Source organism: Actinia tenebrosa, unplaced genomic scaffold (genome assembly GCF_029948245.1).
Source record: "Actinia tenebrosa isolate PJP-AT-01 unplaced genomic scaffold, QUT_ActTen_1.0 PGA_scaffold4__44_contigs__length_22323623, whole genome shotgun sequence".
NCBI lineage: Eukaryota > Metazoa > Cnidaria > Anthozoa > Actiniaria > Actiniidae > Actinia > Actinia tenebrosa.
The window spans coordinates 1,622,972-1,646,520 of NW_028292581.1; the positions used below are offsets into that span (position 1 = coordinate 1,622,972).

Consider the following 23,549-nt stretch of genomic DNA (forward strand, 5'->3'; position numbering starts at 1 on the left):
TGGTACAGCAGCCCTTCTCATCCTTCCTACCTCCACCCCCCAAGGGGAAAATACACTAATTCCATAATACTCGTTACTATTTCATTCTCTTGAGAACAGGTTCCATTTTTTTCAATGTTTAGGATGACTTAATTGTGGAAGTATATCTATAGATCGTTTTCACGAGCGTTTTATTCACAGCGGCCAGGTTCAATCCTCGGGGATTTGAGCTCTATTTTTATGCAAACATTATGCAGAAAGTTTCTATTTGGGGTGTTTGGTACACTGACCAATATGGCTGCCTTGTCACCTGAGTGAAAACACTCTTATGGGAACCTCAAATTCTTGGTGGTCACGCGACTGGACGTCATTATGCGACAACGTTTACCAATTCGACCAAAATTAATGTTTTGCCTCTCATTTCCCATGGAATTTTTTTAGTCTCAAACCCAAAAAAATCATATTCAATTTCTAGTTATTTTCACGCAATTCAAATTTCTGCTTTTTCTGAAAGCTTTTAAATTAAATGATGTCGGTCAATTTTCCTGCTAAATTAAAAATATTTTAAAGATTTTGTTTGTGTTGTTCATAAGCAAATCCATCTTTGAGTGACATTTTATGATGGTTAACTTAACACTGTCATAGCGCGCATTTGATTGCGCAACTTGTTTTGATTGGTTCTTGGCGGTGTGATTGACAGGCACTTTATTAACAGCCAAGGTGATGTTTTTGTCCGTCACTGAGGTGCTGCCTCGTATTTACCATTTGATGTCATGTTTTCTTCTTCATTCGCAAGGTCTTTGGCGCGCTTTCGTTTGAAAAACCCAAACTGCAAAAAAATGAAACGAATCATTTTAGATTGAAGTCCATACTCGCCGTGTTTGTCTTGTTTGAGCAAGAAAGCTTGTCAAGAACAAAGTGGTTTCACTGCCCCATGTAAGGTAAAGCGACAGAATTTTTTTCTTTTGGGAGATAAAATCTCTTGTGATGGACAATTTGTATTCAGTGAAACAACTCTATTCGCGACGAAGAAGACAGTGTATAAAGAACTTACCCTAAACAGAATGAAGATCAATATACCAAGAAGCAACAAACCGGCCAGGACTGACACAATAATAATCCAGATAGGGGTGGTCTCGGGAGCAGTTTTGGTCACCTTGGGGTTGGCACGAAGGTAAAGCTATCGAATAAAGAAAAACACTGTAAGTATTATTCGCACTTATCTCTTTAGTCTGTGGTGAACAACGCAATATCAAATTCCTTACCTTGATTTCATTGCTTTTGTCATTTAGTGGCTCGGTGATGGATGAAGGAGGGGTTATGGTTGCCATAGTAATGAGATCGATGGCGCCAGCGTCAGCCTGATGGTAAAAATAAAAGCGTCAAGTAATGTTATATAGAGCCTCAAAATCCTTTCCTTTTGAGAGATAAGTCAACCACAAGTCAACCATGATATTATAATAACGATTATCAGCTGATGATACTGCCCTTGACAGAATCAAATAAGATACAGGCTGATGCGACTTGGCAAAGCTTTTATGATAGGCTACGCCCTGGCCAATTGCAAGCAAAACAGAAGCACTCAAAACGGAAAATAGAAAAAAAATGCTTGAGTAGTTATAAGTTTCAAGTGACCCATCCAGGTTCAAACCCTGCACGACCTTGACCCGGTGTCTTGGTAGATCAAGCTTTATGAATAAAACAATGCATGCACCCTAATGCATCAGGCAAACCCAACGCGTTTTTCTTTCAAGGGCTGATAGGTAGTTACGAAAAATGGACTACTTCGACGATACGGCGGCCATCTTGGATCGCAATGCATTATGGGGCATCCAAGGGGTAAATAAAGTTTTTTTACAGTAATGATGTTGATTGTTATTAACATCTTATCACAAGAGAATACAGCAAAAGATTAATTAAGACGACACATCGATCACCTTTACCCATAAAAGAAAGACAACACACGCAACTCTATATATTTTCCATCATCTTTGTTTCGTTTTGCCCCCTGGCAAGATGGCCGCCGTGTCGTCGAAGCAGTCCATGTTTTGAGTGTATGAAGAACGACACTGACAAACAAGAACCCAATCTAAATCACGACTTGTATATACCTTGATTAGGGTGCTTTGCCAGAGTCGTGACGTCATCAATATTTCTACGTCATCACCTTTCTGTAATCTACCAAGTCTACACGTAAACTGCAAACATTCCGCTGCATTACAGCTCACCTGTAACAGAAGATAAGTACATGACGAGAGATTATGAGGCTTTTACTTCTAGAGTCTAGCTTATAGGCACGAGCACTAACACTACCATATAAAGCATGATTACTGCAGTTTTCGATATTCTGCGAACTCAAACATTTCAACAGCTTGTACATGTCGTGAAATTGGTTTCTTACTGCCGCCAGTCAAGATCATAAAAGGTACCGAATGATTATTTTTGATTGACGGCAGCGGAAAAAAAAATTCAGCGTGCAGCTCGCAGCTACCGAGTTTGCAGAATATAGAAAACCGCTGCAACACCAAGATACTTGTACCCAAGCTAGACCACAATGCATCATCAGCAGACATTGCTGTGGCATTGCATATCATAGGGAAGCAGGTAAACCTTAGTTTTTCTATCCCTGCAAATTAAGTGCCTGTTTGTGGCATCACAGTCCTACGAACTTTGCACAGGTTCGATCAGGAAGTACTCATTCAAGTCACCGGCAGTTCTATTCAGTGGTACTTACAATTCCCGCGACCTCGTCTCGTTTTTCTCGCTGATCATCAGAAAACGTGAGGGTTGATTCAACAACTGACGCAGGACCTTTGGTTTTTGTTTTATTTCCAGTCTAAAACAAACAATCAAACAAAATATTTGTGTCATTTATAAGCAAAAAATATTATAATATAACGGTTGCGTATAGGAAGACACATGGATATAGGATACAACTCAAGCAAAGCATTCTTTGGCCTCGGTCAATAACACGAGAAAGATTCTTTATTATTCAGTAGCAGACTTACTAATTACCTTGATGTTTAATGGGTTAGTGATGACGTCACAGCTGGCTGCGCTTCCCCGAACCTAACAGTGAACATAATCCAGTAAATACACATGCGGCATATCTGAGATGCTGACAGTCAAGTGATCCTGAATATAGGATCGGCATAGATCTTATTAGACATTTTAGGATGAAATACGAGTGATATTTTTCCGAATCTGCAAAGACGAGAATAAAATGTCCACTCGTATTCCACCCTAAAATTTCTAATAAGATATATATATTATCCAACGGAACTAACTTTTTCCGAAAAAGAAGGCTTCAAAACGAATATATATATCTTTTTTTTTAACTAGTTTTCAAAACCGGTTTTTTGCTGTACAAAATAACCTAGAGTACAAATATCACAGGGGAAATCACAGGATTCACTCTAATTTGAATAGTTGCATAATAAACCGAATTACTGGACGTGTCTTATTGGCTGATATCTTACCCTAACATTGATCAGGTACAGCAGATAGCTTTGTTGGTCTTCTTTGCTGTGTTTCCATGGGATACTGATAGTTACTACTGATCCATCTACTGTACTTGGTCCTTCATTCCTGATCTGTGCACAACAAACAGTAAGATATATCAGTTCACCCACAAGGCCCTAGTACGAGGCATTACCGGGTTTCATATCTAGTGAGAGGACTGGGGAGAATGGGTTTAGTTCAATTGCTGGCCAGGCTGGATAAAATGAACATTCTTAATATGTAGTTGTATACTGAATACCATTGAGCCCCACAAATGCAGCCCGATTTTGACAAAATGAACAAAAATCATTGGGAAATGTAGATATTCATGACGACATCCGATTTCGAAAGGCGTACGAAACTCGACAATGCTACTTCCACTTGGCGGAATGATTCTTATAAATCGTAAATTCGTCTTAGACTTGTCGTGAAAGTGTCGTAAGATTGTCGTTGTATCGATCAATTTGCACTCACCATGATATTCTGTGAGATGAGTGGTCCAATATCTTCCTCTTTCTTCATGTCTGACAAAAGAATAATGTTGTTGCCGTACACTGCTTCATCTGGTACTGACGACCTAACCAACATGGAAAGTTTTCATTAGAAGATATCATTGTAAATAGAATTTGCAAGTCGCATTGCTTATATACCAAAATATTTCTGCTTGACATCTATGGATAGAGACCTCTTTAGCTTGGACATTTGTTTTACCCATTTCACAGCCCACATGTCATTCCTTTGAAAATAGGATTTATTTTCATCTAAACGAAGAAATGATACTCGAGGAATAACATAGACAGGCCAAAACATTACGTCCAAGGTAAAGAGGTTTAACGCGAACATCGACTATTGTATAATAGATTAATAAAAGAAGGGGAAAGAGCGTACGCCTAGTCATGTTATTGCACAAGCTGTTGCATGAACTAGAAGAAGCACACATTCTTTATTGTGATATTACCAATTATAAAATAGCTGTTATGAATGTCGCGTTCTGATTGGCTTGGAGCGCGTGCTTTATGAGAGCACATTGCACGCGCGCGCACTTTCCGTTACGTCATTCCTATCTATTATTGTAATTTGTATTTTATAAAAGAAATAAAAAACTTGGTTGCTGTGCTGTATGCAGTCATAAAGCACTTGGGGATTGGCAGAACACTCGAGAAGTGTCCAGAAGCACTCCGCTGCGCGTCGTGCTTCTCCTAACACTTCTCTCGTGTTCTGCCAACCCCCGCGTGCTTTATGACAGCACACAGCACGCACGCGCGTTTTCTATTTCTTCATTGGAAGCGTCTGGCGCCAGAGTGCGCGCATCTGTCTTTATGCTGCATCTTATGTCAAGTGTTTGTGTATGCATTTCTCATTGATGACGTATCACTCAGCTTACCCCGTGATGCTCATATCTGCTTCGAATTTAACATTAACTATCAATTTGGCTTTGTTGTCTGACCAGTCCGCATCACGACTTGGACTGAAAGGAAAATGAAAATATTGATAAAAGGATCAATAAGATTCAAAACCAAAAACTTAATTTAATTAACAACATTTTGGATCAAGAAACTCATGCTTCAGTAAGAGAGAATACATATATACACCATGTATTCTGGTACCATCTAGTGGTCGGAAGAAGAATTTGAATCGCGCATGTGCTTTATATTGTTTGTAACAAGTGACTCACCTTGTAGCGAATAGTTCGATGTAAAATTCACTGATGTTTCCTTTTACTTCTGACGTAGTGAATTTTAAATCGAATGATTTCTAAAGATAAAACAAAGTACTATATGTTAGAAGAGAACCATGCACGAATGAACGCTGGAAAACTTGTATCTTGATCTTATAACTCATGTAGTTCCATGCACTTACGAATAGTTTTGGGAGATTGATTGTAACAATACCTGTGTTCGTCCTTTGAAGGGCATCCCAACTATACAAACTGCTTCCTGGGTCTCTTTCCCGCTGTCTATTCTGTTACACTGTACTCCCTGGAAATAAATTGTATGGGATTATTATGAACAAGAAAATAAACAAGAAAGCCCATGGAATTTAGTAAATAAAATGGGTTGTGGATGAATTTATTGGTGAGAAGGTGTGGATGGATGGATATGAATGGGTCGACGGTTGGGTCGACGGTTGGGTCGACGGTTGGGTCGACGGTTGGGTGGTTGGGAGGTTGGGTGGGTAGATAAATAGATATAGAGATGAATGGGTAGATGGACACCAGCGAAAGTGCTATGGCGCTATAAAAAGCTCACATCTTGGTTAACTCCAACATACCTGTTTGGCCTCTGCACCAATGTACCCCAGTAGTGAAGGGTAGGTCACGATAACCTTACCAGGGTAGGCAAAGTCGTCTGCTTTGTTGCCAACATCGATCGATACACGCATCTCATTGGTCATACCAATACGTAGGTCCTTGTAACCCCTAACAGAAAAAAGTATAAGAATGTGTAACGAAGTAGTTCGATCAAGAGCAGAACCAACAAAGAAGATTCGATAAGGGATATATACTATGCTATATTTAGTTCTTACCCGTGAAATGATACTTTTCCTTTGACTGTCATATCAGGTACACAGTCTTGTTCTTTGCCGCATTGCTTCACAAACTGAGCCTAGCAGAAACAAGTATTGTGTAATTAATGAGCAATACAGTGAATCAACGCTATGGTTGCACTTGGTTATGACATTGTAAGTTGAATGAAAAGTTAGACAGCACTTTACTATTGAAGCAAAGCGTATGATTTAATGACACATGCCAGACTGGGTTCACCACGTTTTGACGTACCGTATCCGTGTAGTGTATTTAATCTGATTAGGCAAACAGCTTGTGATATCGTGCGCGTATCTTTACTTTGCCGTGTTCTGAGTCTAGAGCAGTTTTCGTATGACTGTGAAAAGTTCGCGGCTCGAACACGGTCGTGACAGGGCAATGCATACAACAGCCCAATCACATTGCACGAGAATTTATTCTCCATCCAATCAAATACCCGGAACACGGCATGAACACGGCGTGGACACGGTCACAGACGGTCACACCAATGGCACGGCACTGCCAGACCAATCACATTGCGCAAGAAAAAAATCCACAAATCAAAATTCTAGGAAAAAACGGTCGCAGCAAGGCACGAATACGGCACCAAATTTTTCATACGAAAACTGCTCTATTGATACTCACACGTGATGCGACAACCGTGTCAAAACCTTTCATTGATTGTTTTATCACACATTTCGACAAGGTTAAAAATCTTGCGCATTCATTGCGCGACGTTATATGAAAACCGCTATGAGCTCCGTTACTAACTGAATGCAAAGCGTAGATGAAGTTGGCATCGTATCTGTAGTTCATATTACCGCGGCTTTCCATATTCTGTGAACTCAGACATTTCAATGGCTTGTAATGAAATTGTTATTTTCTGTTTTTTACTGCCGCCAGTCAAGAACATAAAAGGCACCGACGATGATTATTTTTAATTATTTAAGCTCGCAGCTTCCGGGTCCGCAGAATATGAAAAACCTCACTGCCTAGTGGCATCTCTAGTTCATCAATGGCAGTAGTGATGTACATTTTTATGGCCATGGCAAGCACCTGGTAAAATCCTTCAAATGTTGTGACTTACCTTTTCTCTAACGGTTCGTCGTCGAACATCATCATATTCATCCAGTATTGGGCATAGAGTGCAACCTGCTGTGTTTTCAAGATCAAACTTCAGATCAAACGTAAGAGGTGAAACGCCATCATTGATCCGATTTTCTTTCTATGAGATGAGATAAAATCATTTCTATCAATAAGATACTGAGTAATAATTTTACCTTCCTGGATCCATGGTCGTGTCATCATCCTAGTCTACAGTAAAAGATAGTGGCATACGAAATGGTTTGGTGAGGGCGAGTTGTGAAAAATGTTGGTTGCCGTGACGCCAGTACCGTACCCAAGAAGCAAACCTTAATTATTCGTTGTGACGTAATATTTTCCTATTACAGACCACGTGTCATTCCCTCGAGAAATAAAAGATTCCTTGTTTGAGTCTTTGTTTTAGATCCATATTTATATGAGTTCTCAAGCGCAACCGTTAAACACAGAAATGATACTCTAGGGAATGTTGCACCACGACGAATAAGATCTATTCGCTCTTGGAGCATTATAGACTCGCGCATGGCATTTCATCACTCCCTAACGTGACCATGCCACATTTGAATTCATACGACATCTCGATCACAGAATAACAGTTAAGGACTGGGACTAATCAGTAGACAACGCATCGTATCATCGGATATTATCGGATAAGAGTTAAGGACTAGACAAGGCAGGCTTAAATAGGTGTCATCGGTCGTACCCTGAGATAGACTTGGTAGGCAGGATGGCACATCCAGGGTATGTCTTGTGTTAACGACATGTTACTCGACACAGAAAACACTTTCTCTGTTTTGTTTTTGTTAAGAAAAAACATTCTTCGTAGAAAATCTGTCTGCATGTCTTGGTCGAGTTCCAGCGAGTATTTGAGATTCACTCCTAGGGAAATAAAAATCAAAATAAATCAGGCCAATAATCCATAATGTCTACCAACGGTGCAACGACTTCGACCGGGAAAAATCTAGTGTTTCTTGTCGTGTGTTAAAGTGACAGGTATGTAGTTTTCAGATGCAGTCACAAGAACAGTAAAATGAGATAGTTGGGAAGTTGGGCGCACCGTGATAGTTTTTCTTTTATCGTCATAAAAAAGAAGAAGAAGAAAAAAAAAACAAGGGAAAGAGATTCAGACTGAGGTACATAGTTCAAATAAATCATGCTCATCCAAGAAGAGCAGTAAGTCATGCAAAACATTGTGAGATTCAAGGTCTAGACGACTTACATACCTTGATTCAATGGTACCTTGTGGGAAAACTGTAGACACACTTCAACTGTAAAACTGCAAAATCAAATAAAAATAGCCTATTAAACGCCAACTAAAGATTCGCCAACAATGGATGACCGGCTGGCTAAGTATTCAGGAAAAATATCCCACATGCATTCGGATCTGTCAAACATGTCAAACTCTTTCGTTCTTTATCACAGTTTTTGAGCCACTTTTTCGATTTCCTTTCATTGTCCCTTTTTCCTTACTTTCCATTCTGATACATATTATTTCGCGTACTTACCATTTTCGTCTTATCCCATCACCGAAGTCACACATAGACGTCTTGTTGTTTTCCAATACAATTTGATTTTGACTGAGTCTGATTTTTCCTTTAACTTCAACAATCGGTCTCGTCCTGATTGACACAACAGTATGAAGAACACATGAGGAAAACTAGATATGATCAGGGGGGTATCGAAGGAAGGGGAGGCGATTGCCCTCCCAAAAGTTTTTATAAAAATCGTAAAGTTTCCATTTTTCCTATTTTGTTGAGCTACCTGTGGTTTTGGCGGGAATTTTCGCGCCAAAACGCGTGTGCTCGCCCCTCCAACTCTGGTACCCTCTCTACGCCACTGGTTATGGTAACATAAAGTTAATATAGTTAAATAAGGTTTAGTTTGTTTATATCGATAATTCTTAATAAAAACTTAATTACCTCAGAAGAACAGCTTTGTCTGAAGCAAATGCTCCCACTGCAATATCTATAGCAACAAAGCAAATTGGTTCGTCAGCTTCTATTCGGTGGAAAAATATAAAATTGTAAAGCAACAATTGGGATATTTATATCCTGCAATCAAGTGCATAATTAAGGGAGTATTGCAGTGCGCAGTGCATCCGTCTCTGTGGATCAGTGAGGTTTTGCTTCATTGTTTTGTTTGTTTGTTTTTCCTTTCAATTTCTAGGCTTCGAACATAACATCCCCTAGTTTATTGCCGAACATTCTATCTCAGCGCATCTCTCTTGACTGAAAATATGGACAATCGTATTTATATATAGATGGCCTTGCAGACGAGAAAATATAACGCGCGGTAATACTTTGCCTTGATCAGCACTTACCAGGGTAATTATTGTTGTCTACGTCGAGTCCTCCAGATAACGAGTAACCAAATGTTTTAATTTCCTGGTCAGCCAGCATCGATGCGGTAATTTTCTAGACAGAAGTGCAAAATACGATTCGATCAGCTGTTGGTTTACCTGTGGCATACCTGTCTGTTTAGCATTCCTGTGGTGCGTCTATTGACTCTATCTCAATATATTTACCTGTCTGTAATTTGTATCAATTCCATGACTTGAACCGTGATATATATAGACGGCACCACGACCATTTTCACCACCATATGGGGCACCTATTACTACATCTAAATGATAACAATAGAATCTAGAGTTAGTAAGCCACATACAGTATAGCACAGGGCGGATCCCAACCCTGGGACGCTTGTTATTATTATCCCAACTATCTATTCAAGTAGGCCTTCTCAGCTTGGGTGCAATGTTTTCCCATTTCAAACCACGTTTCATTCTCCAAAATTCTTCAGTTGTCAATTATTTTAATGTATCTTGATTATCAGAAGTCGAGGAAATATAAAGAAACCATACTCAAGAGAATGATACGTGGTCTGAAAAGGGATAACATTACGTTTCAACTAAAAGGTGATATATAAGATGTGGATCAACAAAACAATTGTAGAATTAACTGCATGCATACACAGGACGCAGGAAGCCCAACCCAAGATAACCACTTAACAACGTTAGAACAACCTACCGTTAAATCCGTCTTTGTTCAAATCGCCGGCTGACGCAATAGCGAAGCCGAAATTACCATCAATTCGACGGTCACCATCAAGGATCATGTTGTCCATCAGGTTCAACGCACCCTACATCAATGACACAACACATCAGCGAGTAAATTAAAAAGCGTCTTTAAAGATTAGTAGTGTAGAAGCAAGCTAGTGTGGGCCATCGTATGGTGGACTTACCAAACCATTGTTTAGATAAACATACACACGTCCTTCATCTCTGTCGTAACTGTATCGCGGTGCACCGACAAGTAGGTCTGACATACTGATTATCAAGGAGTAAATTAAAGATGTAAATTAGTCTGTTACAATTAAATGATTTGCATATTGTTACTATTTACTTGGATGGATTATTTACTTACCCGTCATTATCCAGATCTACCGAGCATACAGTGTGTCCAAAGTAGCTTCCTATCTAAAGGTTCCAGAAAGTATGACGAGTAAGAACATAAGTAATTATAGTTGTGAATATTTTGGTTCAAATATTTTATAAAGCATGGCGTTTTGGATATTCTTGTGATACCCTACATCATGATGAAGTAAGAATAGTTAACTGGAGAACTGCATGATGCCAGTGAACAAGACTGAAGAGCATCCCCCCGGCCCCCTGGATTAGACACCCAATCTCCCCTCCTATTTAAAATACAGTGGGAATTACTACAGATTTAATTTTACGTTGTTAGGTATCGATGGTTTTCACAGCCGCCATGTTGAGCGAATTTAACAAAAGATTCTTCGTTAGCATGTTTTGTTATATCATCCAACATGGCTACCGTTTATTTTGTTATTTTATTCTCTTGGGAATAATTGCAAAACAGCAATGATGTATCTATTTTTCGTGAGGTATTTAAGGTTCTTTACCACCAGCCCATCCCCAATCGAAATTTACTACGTGTTCCCTGGCGTAAAACGCAATGACATGCGCGGATTGAATATGGCCAGCTGAATATAAATAATTACATCATATCACAGTGATTATTTTTAGAACCATGCATGCTAATCAGGATGTTTGTCACTATCAAAATATTTTGAAAATTCTTCATATTTCGTAAACTTCAAGGAATTTGTAATGTCATGGGTAAGGGTTTTGGCCAGTGGTTAAAACCTAAAAATGTTGCTGTAAAAAAATCAACAAAGTTTTTGTTGACTTCAGACGGCATATTTTGGTCAAACCAGACAAAACCACAGGAAATTAGACGATTTGCTTCTTTTGCCGTGGTTTATTTTAAGGTTTCCTCAAGAATACAGAGCCTTTGAAGGATCATGTGATAGGAATATAAAAGAAAAAATGCGACAAATTTCGAATGAGAAAACTGTTGTTTTACCTGAGCATCTTTAGGGAGAGGCAGCGTGAAGCTAACTTTGATTTTCTCTTGTCCAATAACCTCAAATGCGACAACCTGAAGAGTTACAAATAAGTATTTATCAGTTGTTATTTCTCCGGGGTTTTTCTTCCATTTTCATTTGGTTTTTCTGGTTACTTACTTTTCCTTTTAAATTACTCCCTCTCGGAGAACTTCCAACAAGTTCTGTATGGTAAAGCAATAACGTTATTAACATTTATCCATCATACATGCTTAATCTAATAGTAGTGAATAGTGTCATAATTATCAAATATGACGTCATCCAAGGAAGTAAAGTACAAGTTTTTCATAGATGTGAAAAGCCATCTAACTTGGCAGGGAGAGTTCACCATAAAAACATATCATATTCAATGGCTTAGCTTACGTTCTTTGCTTGCTGACTTGAAGTGTCCTGTCGTTACTGCATAACCTGTAAAATAATATCAATCTCCGGCTTCATTTTCCATGCACTAAGCCAATATTTAATGGATGGGAGTTTTTTTGTTAAATGAATAATAATGATAATTTCTTACCCATTCCTTCTCCCCAGTTTTCCATTTTTAGTTCTGAATTCTGCACGAAAATCGTTTTTCCAGTTTCTTTAAAATAGGCACCAACAGATCCTGCAACACACAGCGAAACACGAGCCTCAATCTATTGTCTCTAGAATGCAGGCATTTGTATAGTAAAAAGCAGTCTCGTGACATTACCTTTGCCATAATTTTTCCCAATAGCACTAAGAGCTAATGTTTGTCCATCTTTGGTCAAGGATGCGCCAAATCCTGCCTGGCAGTATCCATCGTGCCCGTACCCGTAGATCATCTCTCTCGTGTTATCTGCCGACACAAATACGCTCGATTAAAACAACTTTGGATTTAATTTTACTTGTTTTTTTTATTTCTTATTTAATTCATCTTCAACTCCAACTGCATGATGTGCCAAACTAGACTGATAGACCTTTTTCGAGTTCCAAATAGCCGTTTTGTTCCTCAAGACTCCTTACTCAGGATTAGACTAGTATCGATCAGTGTCTAAATATTAAATATTCACAAATACCAACGCTAAAGTAAATAATGCACAACTTCAACAATTGCAAACTGACTTTGAAATTTCACGGACCTTCACTGGAAAACATTGCCGCGGCAAGCCCTGAGCAATGGAGAGCTCAACCAAACTGGAGGGTAATTATTTTAACAAAGTCCTTTCACACCCACCCCTTGCTGGTAGGTAGCAGGCTTACTCGATCGACAACTTGTCTTCAACTTTGCAGGCCTGAGGGTAGTGTGTGTGTGTGTGTGGGGGGGGGGGGGGGGAGTGCTCACCCCTGCACCCCCTCGGGATCTATCACTGATGATGAGTGAATCAAGCAGATATAATCTGATTATAGGTATTGTTCTTACCGCCATGGTAACACGGACTAACTGTCTTGTATTGACCAACAAGGTTATCACGAATAAGAAAACATCTTCCGAGCATTCGACGAGCTCTTCCTTCAGGATTATCTTTAAATGTCCCCGTAAGAGTGTACCTTGGTGCACAAGCCTAACATGAAACAACATTGAATTAGAATTAAATCGGCTTTATGGAAACTTCCTAACCCAATCCACCTCCCCCTCGAGAGATTTTTTTCCTAGCTTCATGGCAGATGATGAGGTCTCTAGAATCATCCAATCAGCTATCAAGTTCATATGGCAACAGATGGAAGGTTTTACAAAATAATGCAACTCGGGCGTTGAGAAGAAACTAGTGGGTAGGCAGCTGTTTTGCTATTGCACGCACGGATGACGTATCTTAAATGAAAAACCTTTTTCAAGAAACAAAAACTGATTAAAAATAATGGGCCATGCAAATTCCATCCAAAAACTTTAGTCTTGTAAAGCATCTTTTGTTTGCCTCAAGCAATAAAACTCCTTCTTTTGCCTTCAATTGCTATACTTACCACTGCTTTGCCGTCCTTTCCCGTGCTGTGGAGAGTCGCGCCCAGCCATTGACCAGTCTTTTCTTCTAGATCAATCGGCTCATCATTGTGTTCCATTGATAATGAATCTACATATGACGAATTAGGTTTTTAAAATAAAGAAACAATTAGCAATTTCCAGTAATATATAATATAATAATAATATATAATATATATAATATATAATAACAAGATTTATATAGCGCCTTAATCCTTTTAGTCCAAAGGCGCTGTTTAAAATCAAAATACATACATAACTGTAACTGATAGCGTGCGGCCTTTTTGATCCTCTACTAATGAGAACTATGCGGGCCGTTCGGGAGGCCAAACGTTTTTACGTAGGATCGACATATGGCCACTGGCTGTCCAATGACGTGAGAAATACAAAAAAAACTGCTTGACTGCGTGACATTGATTTGATGAATGTTTAGAATGATCAGCATATGGTAAAAAATAACCTACGTGACATATAATGTAAGACAATGTTTGGGTCGAGTAAAGCTGGGAGCACTGCAAGTAAAACAGTGACTGTGAGTTCCTCAAAGATGCTACGTGACAGTGGCGTGACAAATTATAAGCAAACGTTTTTCTAACCTGTAATATCGATAGGAACCGACTCACACTTGGATCCCTTACTGGGCCTACACTTGTATACAGCTCCATATCTTTCGTGGATGGAGGAACGTGACCCTAGAGGTGCAGTCTGATTGGCTAGAGGTGCTCCCACTAGGACCCTAAGGGAACAGAGAACAATAGGTTAGCTCTAGCAGTATAGCCTCCGTTGCAGACGTCCTGGACGTCTGCAACGGAGGCTAGTAGCAGTTAGTCTCCCCCACAGCCGCTTTCAGTGTGGGGGAGACTAAGTAGCAGTAGGAGTAAGCGGGGAATACCATCTTGAATTTGAACCAGTTTTGGACATACAAATGTTTTCATATTAAAGGATTAACTCGTGATGTCCAAAAAAGGGGGAATGCTATATACAGAACTGTTTATTTGCAAGTTCATTCCGATATGGAAAGACTGGAAATGATTTCGTTGAATATAAGAACATTGAATCAGTCTCAACTCTAAGGTCCATGTTCTTCGGACGAGAGTAGAAGCAGAAACACAAGTCATTCCAGCTATTCTTGAATCTTGGAACTCCTAATTCATTTCGCCTATCTCCTAAGAATTGTCTATCGATTTTGGCGATGACAACGTTTTTTGAATTAGGTGTATACATTCCAATTTTGACCTCTGTGGCAAGCGGGTTGGCAAGAAGGAGGGTTTCATTATACGCGTAGTAAATATTATGAAATGTGTTAGGGATATATATATATGTAAAGGAAGTATAAAGTTTCAAAGGAAGTGAGGGTCGTTTGAAGGGATAGTTACAATAAAATAGATCGTTTTCACGCACGTGACCAAATCACTTGACAACCGTTGCTAGCCGCCATATTGGTGTACCAAAAGTGTAAACAAACCAAGAGCGTCTTGAGTGTGAAGATGGTTTTATGTATGATTGTTGGCTGCGCATCGAAAAGTGGAAGAGATAAAGGAGTTTATTTTGCAAGAGTACCTTCTATCGTTACTAGTCAAGGGGAAGAAGCTAAATATTTGTCAGAAGAAAGGCGATCGAGGTGGATCACAGCTATAAGCCGAGATGATCTGACGGAGGCGATTATCGAGAATGATCGAGTATGTGGCAAACACTTCGTAAGTGGAAGGGCTGCGAAACCTTGGGATAAATACAACATAGACTGGGTTCCAACTCTTCAATTAGGACACAAGAAAAAGCAGCGTTCAAATCTGGAAACAGCGGCAAAGAGAAGCGAGAGAGCGAGAAATCGCGAGCAAAAGAGGTCTTTGCCGTTTGACACTGAACACACTAGTGACGAAGAGCTGTTGGCAAAGCGAAAGAAACTGAATGAACCAGGTACTGAAGTTTTGAATATTGACTTCTGTACACCAGAAGAAGATGATTCAGAACAAAAGGATGCTGCCACTCAGACAGAGGAAGCAAAAATCTCCCAAGCAGGTACACAAACCGATGAGTTTGAATATCTTTTCGAGTCTCTTAAGCTGGACGATAATAAGCCATTTGACTGTTATGACTTTGAAAATAATGATGACAAAGTCTCCTTCTACACTGGATTACCCTCTTTTGATATATTAAACACAGTTTTTAAACACGTTTCACCACACGTAAACCGAAGGACTCAAAGCCTAACACAGTTTCAAGAATTTGCCATGACACTGATGAAACTCAAACTTAACATGCCATTTCAAGATCTAAGCTATCGATTTTCGGTGTCTTTATCTACAGTCTCAAGAATTTTTTCTTCCTGGATGGTAGCTTTGGATATAAGATTACAACCATTAATCCACTGGCCAGAAAGGGAAGATTTGCACCGTACCATGCCCCAAAGTTTTCACTTTTCCTTTGGTAACAAAACCACTGTTATCATTGACTGTTTTGAGGTCTTTATTAACAGACCTTCAAACCTTTATGCCCGTGCACAAACTTTTTCTTCTTATAAGCACCACAATACAGTGAAAATACTCATTGGCATTTCACCACAAGGAAGTATCTCCTTTGTTTCAAAAGCCTGGGGAGGAAGAACTTCTGACAAGTTCCTGACAGAGAACTGTGGTTTAATGAAGATGCTAGTACCTGGAGATCTAGTCCTTGCAGACAGAGGCTTCACTATTCAAGAAAGCCTAATGTTTCACCGTGCACAGCTTGCCATCCCTGCGTTCACCAGGGGAAAAGACCAACTTGATCCTGTTGATGTGGAGCAAACACGTGGCATTGCTAATGTACGTATTCATGTGGAGAGAGTCATTGGACTTCTTCGGCGAAAGTACACAATATTTTCTGGCATTCTACCCATAGATTTCCTTCAGTGCAACCCTAATGATTCCAACGAAGATTCAAAACCAATGATTGACCGTATAATTAATGTATGTGCTGCTCTTGTAAACTTGTGCCCTGGAATAGTTGCATTTGATTGATTAAAACCAGAGAAATATATTGTGAGCCATTGTTCGTAGACAATGTAACATGTTTTGAATGAGAATTGGGGCTCACAATCATTTCTCTGTAAATTAATGCAGCAAATGTTACTATTACCCCTGATGCATTACTACACAATACTTTTTAAAATGTTAACATACAGCGTGTTTCAGTTGAGTATGGAGGGCTGAGTTTTATTGAAAATTTTATCAATATGTTTTCGTGGGATAAAACTAATGTGGTCAAGCTAAGGCGGATCACTGAAGTTGTGATGGAAATGTGAAATACATGTAGGCATGTGAAAGTTTGAATTAGGCATGCACACTTTCATCGCAACTCCAACACAATCTATCTTTAGAAATCTTTGTATATGATTAAGTATCATAACATGTACATATGCTTTTTTGAAATTTTCTAATAGCATGAACACTAACTTTTTTAGGTCATTGTATTTCATAATTAACTCTTATAGTTAAACCTTTAGAGATAAATGTCTCATGAAATTAAAGAAATAGGCAATAATTTTTATTCCAAAATAAATGCCTCAAGAAGTTCAAGTGGTAGGGAAAAGTGTCAAATGACCAGCTTTAAGACAACTCAGCAAATGTGGCCGCATCCTTGGAATGATGAACTTCACAACTGGAGTTTTACCATAGGCTAGGCATGTGGCATATGCAATGGCAAACACACCACAATCACTCCCATTTTGCTGTTGCTGTACAGGTATATGAGTGATATTCTTGAAATTTGGACCAAGCAAATTCTTCGTGAGCTCAATTATCTCTTGCGAAATTGGTGATGTCATGCTGTCTAACAGGTTAACATACCCAGGAAGACAGCCAATAGATGTTAAGCATGCCCAGTGATTGTTATTCAAATGCACTATCTGAATGAAATCACCAGTAACAACATTGAACTGTCTGACAGGACCAAGGGTTGGTCTTTGGAAACCACTTACATTGCTGTTGACTTTCATAAGCAGTACATGTGCTTCTTGGATCACAGAACAGTCTAACCATCCTGTTGGAGATGCAATAAGGTCAAACTCTGACTGTGTAAGCTTTCCAAGTGGCTTTTGTTTGTCACTGACACTGCTGTTGGTTCCTTGGATTTGTTTGACAAAGTTGACACTTCCACTTCCTTTTTTCTTATTAGATTGTGCTTGATTCTTTTTACAATCTGGGCATGACCATGTGGAATTAGCATTGTTTGGCATACGTTTAAGGCTTAAACAGGCCAAGTGAAAAAATGTTCCATTTTTGCACACAGGGTTATGGCACTCAATAAGCTTATCTGTATTCTTTGCCTTGCTCTTGCATATACAGATATCATCCAGGGCCAAGGCTTTAGAAGATGCTATTTTTTTCTTGCTTGATTGGGACTTGCCTTTAGAGTTTTTGAATTCAGGTAACAATCTGCAATTTGGGCAGTACCATGTTTTGGATGTGGTTGTCAGTCCCAAGCATGAAAGATGAAATGTACTGATTGGGCACATGGGGTTGGCACAACAGACACATGATCTATCTTGGGCAGTTCTACAAAAGCAAATAGCCCCACTTGCTGTTGGCTCACTTCTTTTTGAAGTATGCCTTCTAGTGGACCATTTTCCAAGCACTTCAGGTAAGACACAGGTTCTCCAAAAAGTGGTGAGCTTTGGCAATGCAATTTCCCAGTGTTCTTTGTCTGGGAATATTCTCGGCTGGACAAGTGTCGTACTCCCATCATCTCCAAATGCACATACAACAAAGTCACAGTAATCTTTGTGTAAAGTAAACAGCTGCTGCTGAACTTGATAGTAATACTGGTGATCATGCTTAAGGGTAAACATTTCATTGTTATCTTTTAGTAGACAACATGATGACTTTGATAGATAGCTATTAAAGTCACAGTCCTCAATGCAAAAAGGGCATTTCACCTCCCCACATCCTTCTCCACAACAGTCACAAGAACATAAGAAGTCAGGTGTCGCATGTATATATGGATAAGCTTCATTGATAAACAGACCACACTTCTGAACCTTGAAATTGGTGTGCTTCCCTTTCATTATTTGTTCATAGGCCTTGATAGCATCTTCCTCATGTTTACAACCATGAACAGTGGCTTTAGTAGTAAACTTGGCTAGCTCTGGGTAACAAATTGATTGTATTAGAGACAGGGAGGGCAAAGCAGGATCTGAGTGGCATGCAGCCTTACTTTGAGAAGCTCCAATTCTTCCAGCTCTGTGTTTGAAAAAGTTATGTCCTTTTGACTGTTTTAAGGTATCTCTCTCAATTTGTTCTATGTGATTTTTTGAAATTTCAATCTTTATGCCTTGACAGACCTTTATAAGCTCTGGATATGATAGATCTAAGTATTCCTTTTTACAAAGATCATTTACTGTTGGAACAGATCTGCTTTTCAGCACAAAGCTACTTGAGTATGGAGAAATCAAGCTTAGAACCACGGCCTTGTTTTGACTCTTGTTGATTTCCGCGTAGAAAGCATCCATTTCCGGTTCTGTAGGAGCTTTGCATTCTTTTGAAGAAGACTTAAATGTTCCTAAAACTTGTGTTGACTTGCTTTGACTGGGAATATCGTTATGATAATCGATTTTTTTCTCTAAGTCCGTCTTCATTTTTCGTGCAGAAGTAAAATTGATATCTCGTACTCTAGCATAATCAACTTGTTTCACGTAGGTTGGCAAAATCCACGTGCACTTTACTTGGGTACAGGATAACTTGCCGTTTATTTTCGTCCAGGCTTCTAGGTAAAATAGTACGCTAGCTACGTGAGAACACGACTCACCAAGACCCGCTTTACAACCTAAACAGTGACAAGAAATTATGTTCCCCTGTTTTTCTGTGATTATCCATACTGGGATCAGATCATTCGCTGAGAATGTCTCACCTTCGCGACAACAACAAACTTGTCAGAAATGATGTGGCCTTCTACGCTTGCAATAAATCCGGAGACCATCTGATTATAAGCTTCCAGACTACGAAAAGCTTTAAACTGTTGGTTTGTGTAGAAACTTGTTTCTAGGACGAGATAAAATAGCAGATCTGTAGATTCTACTGGAGGTAAACAGTCCGGCTCAAAAAGGTTGCTGTCAACTAACACGGGGTCGATTCCAATCGACGAAATTTTATCAAGATAACGCCGTTTCACTCGAGTTTCCAGCTTCTTGGCATACTCAGATAAAGGTATTGAAGATAAATTTTCGCTAAACTCTTTTTTTTCCTTTTCGCCGGCAACATATTCCATATTATTCAGAGCACTTCGCTAGTCATGGCATGATTGTTACACACATGTTTTTGCATAGTCACGCTATCGAGGTACACCAATATGGCGACCGGAAATTGATGACGACACGTGAAAACGATCTATATCCCCACTGACTGATGAATCGTAGCCAGTGTTCTATTGATAACCCTAGTGGTCAAACATTCCACGTGGTAACTTAATTTCCTAACTTAATTCTTAGCCTATTTTGTGGTCTCTCAAACAACCATTCGAAACAATCCCATTAATTGAGGTTTATTCATGAAGGTTCACTATAATCGGCAAACGAAAGGAGGAAATTAATTGATCATAAACGTAAAAACATTGACACGAAAAACTGAAAGTTGAACGAATTTTTTTTCCACAGAAGGATGCAGTAATGGGAATTTATTCATCTCAGCTAAGTATACGAACAGCTTGTTACTTTTGGATCTTTTTTGTCATTTGCGGTATGTTAATTGTGGGTGATAGATTGAGTCATCCACTGCAACAGGTTTCTTGTCAAAAAATAGCCAAAATGTCTCTGCAAATTTTCGTTTTTCTTCTTTTTTTCATCTCCCCCCTTACCTCATGTTTGTTATGTTTTTAAAATGATGTTAAAATTTTATTGTCTGAGACCAAGGCCGCCGAGAAAAGAATGCAACTCACGGCAGTAGATTCCTTGCTTCTCGTCATGTTGGCACACGCTGCCTTTAGGATTAACTTTCTCAAACTGAGTTGACTCCCAACATTGATGAACCAAAATGTCACTGCATGTTTCCTCGCCGTACCGTCTTATATACAGATGAATAAAAAGAAAGAAAATATCCAGTAATGATGTAAAATGATGAATAAGTAGCAATGGTCACACTGCATGTTTTTCATCGCATTTTCCAACTATCTTGTTGTATACTATATGTGTCAAAAATAAGATTAACTCAGTACATCGAAACAGGAAAGTTGGCACAAGTCATCATCAATATAAAACAAAGCGGCTTAGTCAACGAACCAGTCTTTACAAATTTTAAGATTTTTATCAATGAAAATGAGAGTTTTAACCAGTCTGTCTGGTTTCTTAGCCAAGAAAAAAAGTCTTCTTTTCCTGGATTCTTTGTTAACTTTCATTATTAATCGCATTCAAAAAACCACTTTCTTTCCACTCATGTTCAAATGTCAACCCACAGCTTCCTGCGAGTTTCTTTGCATACGGCTAAAGAATGACAAATCAATAGTCGAACTTCATTAACCTAAGATGCTGTTATCACATTTGAACACAACTTCGATTGTTTATGAGATATATGGTCAAGGACTCGATGAAAAACAAGATACAGATGGTAATACTGACTTGATACCTAAAGCCATGAAAAGCGAAACTGCTTGATTGAAAATCATTCCAGATATACCGGTAAAACGACAAAAATTAAAAAGATTATTTGGGATTACAAGGTCTTTGTGAACTAAAACAGAAAGAGCAATGGATTTGTAGTATTTTCAACACAGGCTAAAAATAATTCGTACTAATATTTTACGTTCAAGTACATGAGTTGTGATGATTCAACACAACATTAAAAAACAATAGATAATTAATGGAAAATAAACATTAATAACAATTGATAATAATGATAATAAAATAAGTGTGTTAGCAATGATAAAAGAAGTGGGATAGCTCACTAACCAGTTGTCAGAACGATGTGAATGCAAAGCTACTGTGAATCCAAAATACTCTCCTGAAAATCCCGATTCCATGACGATTGGCTCCCGTAAATCAACATTGAATGAAAGTACAAATTTTCCATATAAAACTACGAAAAATACTCTTAAAGTATGTTTGTCCATAGTCGTAAAAATTCTTTTGATAACGTTCTCAGCAAAGAAAACCCGTTGTTTTGATCCTGTTTTTAAAATATGGTCTCAAAGGCTTTTTCTCTGACGCCAAAAGTTGCAGTAGACTGTCTTACTACAGTGATTGTGGTGTGCCGTGGTTTTAGTTCATTATATATGAGGACCGCGCAAAAACTGAACACACTTATTAAATTCTTGGTGTTGATAGTCTCATTAACTCTACGTCCAATCAGAACTCTCGATTTGGTGACAATATGTAAAGTAAGTGGTGAGTTGACCCACGTTCTAGAACATCTTCACTGTTAGTGAGCTACCAGAGCTACATTCATGATCAAGGAATTGAATAGAGCTTCGAATTATTTCATGAAAATTGAAAAATAAGAGCAAAACTGAGCGTTGAAATCAAAAAAAGTTAAACAAATAGGAGAAGCAGTTTGTCCAGTATAGGGCTATTTTGTTTACTTTTAGGTATCATTCAAACAAGACTTATTGAAATGCTAATATAATCGTAATCCGGCAGGAAATGCTTTGTGGCTAGAGGTTGAGTAACGCCATTCCTTATTTCACCACACCTTCTGACGTCACACAATAAACAGATTCTACAAAATCTTTTTTTCGGTCACAAATATTTCCTTCAATTTCTATACAGGTAATGTTATAACTAAAATACGTCTGGAGTAGCCACGAAATAACTTTTTTCTAGTAATAAGCATGGGTTTACAGGGTTATGCCTATATGTCTATTTATTAAAAAAAACAATTTGGCTCGAGGCGTGACGTCTACCAGGCGTGGAATTTGCCGGAACGTCATCGGTACACCTTCGCTATGGTTTCGTAAAAAGCGAAACATATCCGAATCCACCCGACTAGAGTTGTACCTCTGTTACATCTCTGCTGGCTACCACGACCACCACTGTTGACAAGTATTCTAGCGCTCACCGAGTATTATTTCACATACAAGGATGAAATAGAAGATAAAAGATAATCATATGCTAAAATTAATCAAATTAAATTAAATTAAAAAATAAAGTAAACTCAAGTAAAATCAGTAAAATCACTCAAACCAGAAAAATAAAGTCATTAAGTAAAATGAAATGAAATACAACAAAACGAAGAAAAATAAAATTGAAATGAAATAAAATGAAATAACGAAAGGATCCCAAAAGTATCTATTGACGTTTTGCCCAAAGAAAAAATCTGGAAAATTATAATTATTCAACGGATATAACGGGTACATTTCGTTTGTAACATAATCTAATATTGAATATCATTGGTATGGGCGTAGCAGTTATGTTGATTCGATGGTAGGCAGGGAGGTGGGGATGGGTGGGAGTTACGGCATGGGTTGCCTTAGAGCATACAATATATATAAACACGACACTGAGTAAGCATTAATTTGCGAAAAATTTGTAACATTTTATAGACTAGACATTTTCCTTTTCCGTGGCTAAGTGACGGAACTAATTCAAACGTAAACGCCTTTTTGATTATGTATTCATTAAAGGGAGTGGTCCCTTCCCACTCATATATCTTGTCGCAGTTATATATATGATTGAGCGTGCCTGCGGTAATATCATCCTGATCTTAATCAACATTACGAAGGAAATCCTGTATATGCGTATACTTCAGAGTTCAGACAGTAGGCAATAACATGGCTTATCTTTACCTTATCCTTAGATCTGATAATCAAATACTAACCGATATTTGTATCATTCTTTTTCTCTTTACACACCAATGTTTTCATTGATGATAATAGTAGATTGAGTGGGAGTAGCTTTGAATTTTATACTACAGGCTCCTTACAAAGAACTCAATCATCAAGTATGTATAAGCACGACAGTTAACCTTTCTTCTCAGTTATTAAATTGAAGTTTGTTTCGTAGGTCAGTCTCGACATGGCATAACTAGCCGCACGTATCCATTTCCGTGTGGCATGGTATCTTTAGGTTCGAGGAATTTCATTTATACCTGTCAAGCCTCGGGCGACTTTCAAGCCGGGTGTACATGT

At 38.6% G+C, this 23,549-nt stretch overlaps 2 protein-coding genes and 1 pseudogene across 2 annotated transcripts; 1 reads left to right on the forward strand and 2 right to left on the reverse strand.

Annotated features, from left to right (window-relative positions):
• Positions 1–536: 536 nt before the first annotated feature.
• LOC116299295 (integrin alpha-8) lies at positions 537–21,796 on the reverse strand. Its single transcript, XM_089036199.1, has 32 exons — positions 21,376–21,796; positions 14,060–14,199; positions 13,448–13,554; positions 12,909–13,050; positions 12,219–12,344; positions 12,042–12,131; positions 11,894–11,938; positions 11,651–11,694; positions 11,491–11,565; positions 10,528–10,580; positions 10,346–10,430; positions 10,132–10,243; positions 9,630–9,727; positions 9,426–9,519; positions 9,025–9,070; positions 8,611–8,724; positions 8,329–8,381; positions 7,809–7,984; positions 7,092–7,229; positions 6,007–6,086; positions 5,752–5,899; positions 5,373–5,459; positions 5,156–5,235; positions 4,865–4,948; positions 3,955–4,057; positions 3,459–3,572; positions 2,995–3,048; positions 2,714–2,815; positions 2,091–2,207; positions 1,245–1,340; positions 1,034–1,159; positions 537–808 (listed from the first exon to the last, which is right to left on the reverse strand). Exons 1-32 carry the CDS (start codon positions 21,534–21,536, stop codon positions 716–718), a joined length of 3,183 nt encoding a protein of 1,060 aa, XP_088892325.1. The 5' UTR covers positions 21,537–21,796; the 3' UTR covers positions 537–715.
• LOC148906847 (uncharacterized) lies at positions 14,885–16,988 on the forward strand. The gene has a single exon (XM_089036200.1). It carries the CDS (start codon positions 14,951–14,953, stop codon positions 16,457–16,459), a length of 1,509 nt encoding a protein of 502 aa, XP_088892326.1. The 5' UTR covers positions 14,885–14,950; the 3' UTR covers positions 16,460–16,988.
• Positions 16,628–19,818, reverse strand: LOC148906848 (uncharacterized; annotated as a pseudogene).
• Positions 21,797–23,549: the final 1,753 nt, after the last annotated feature.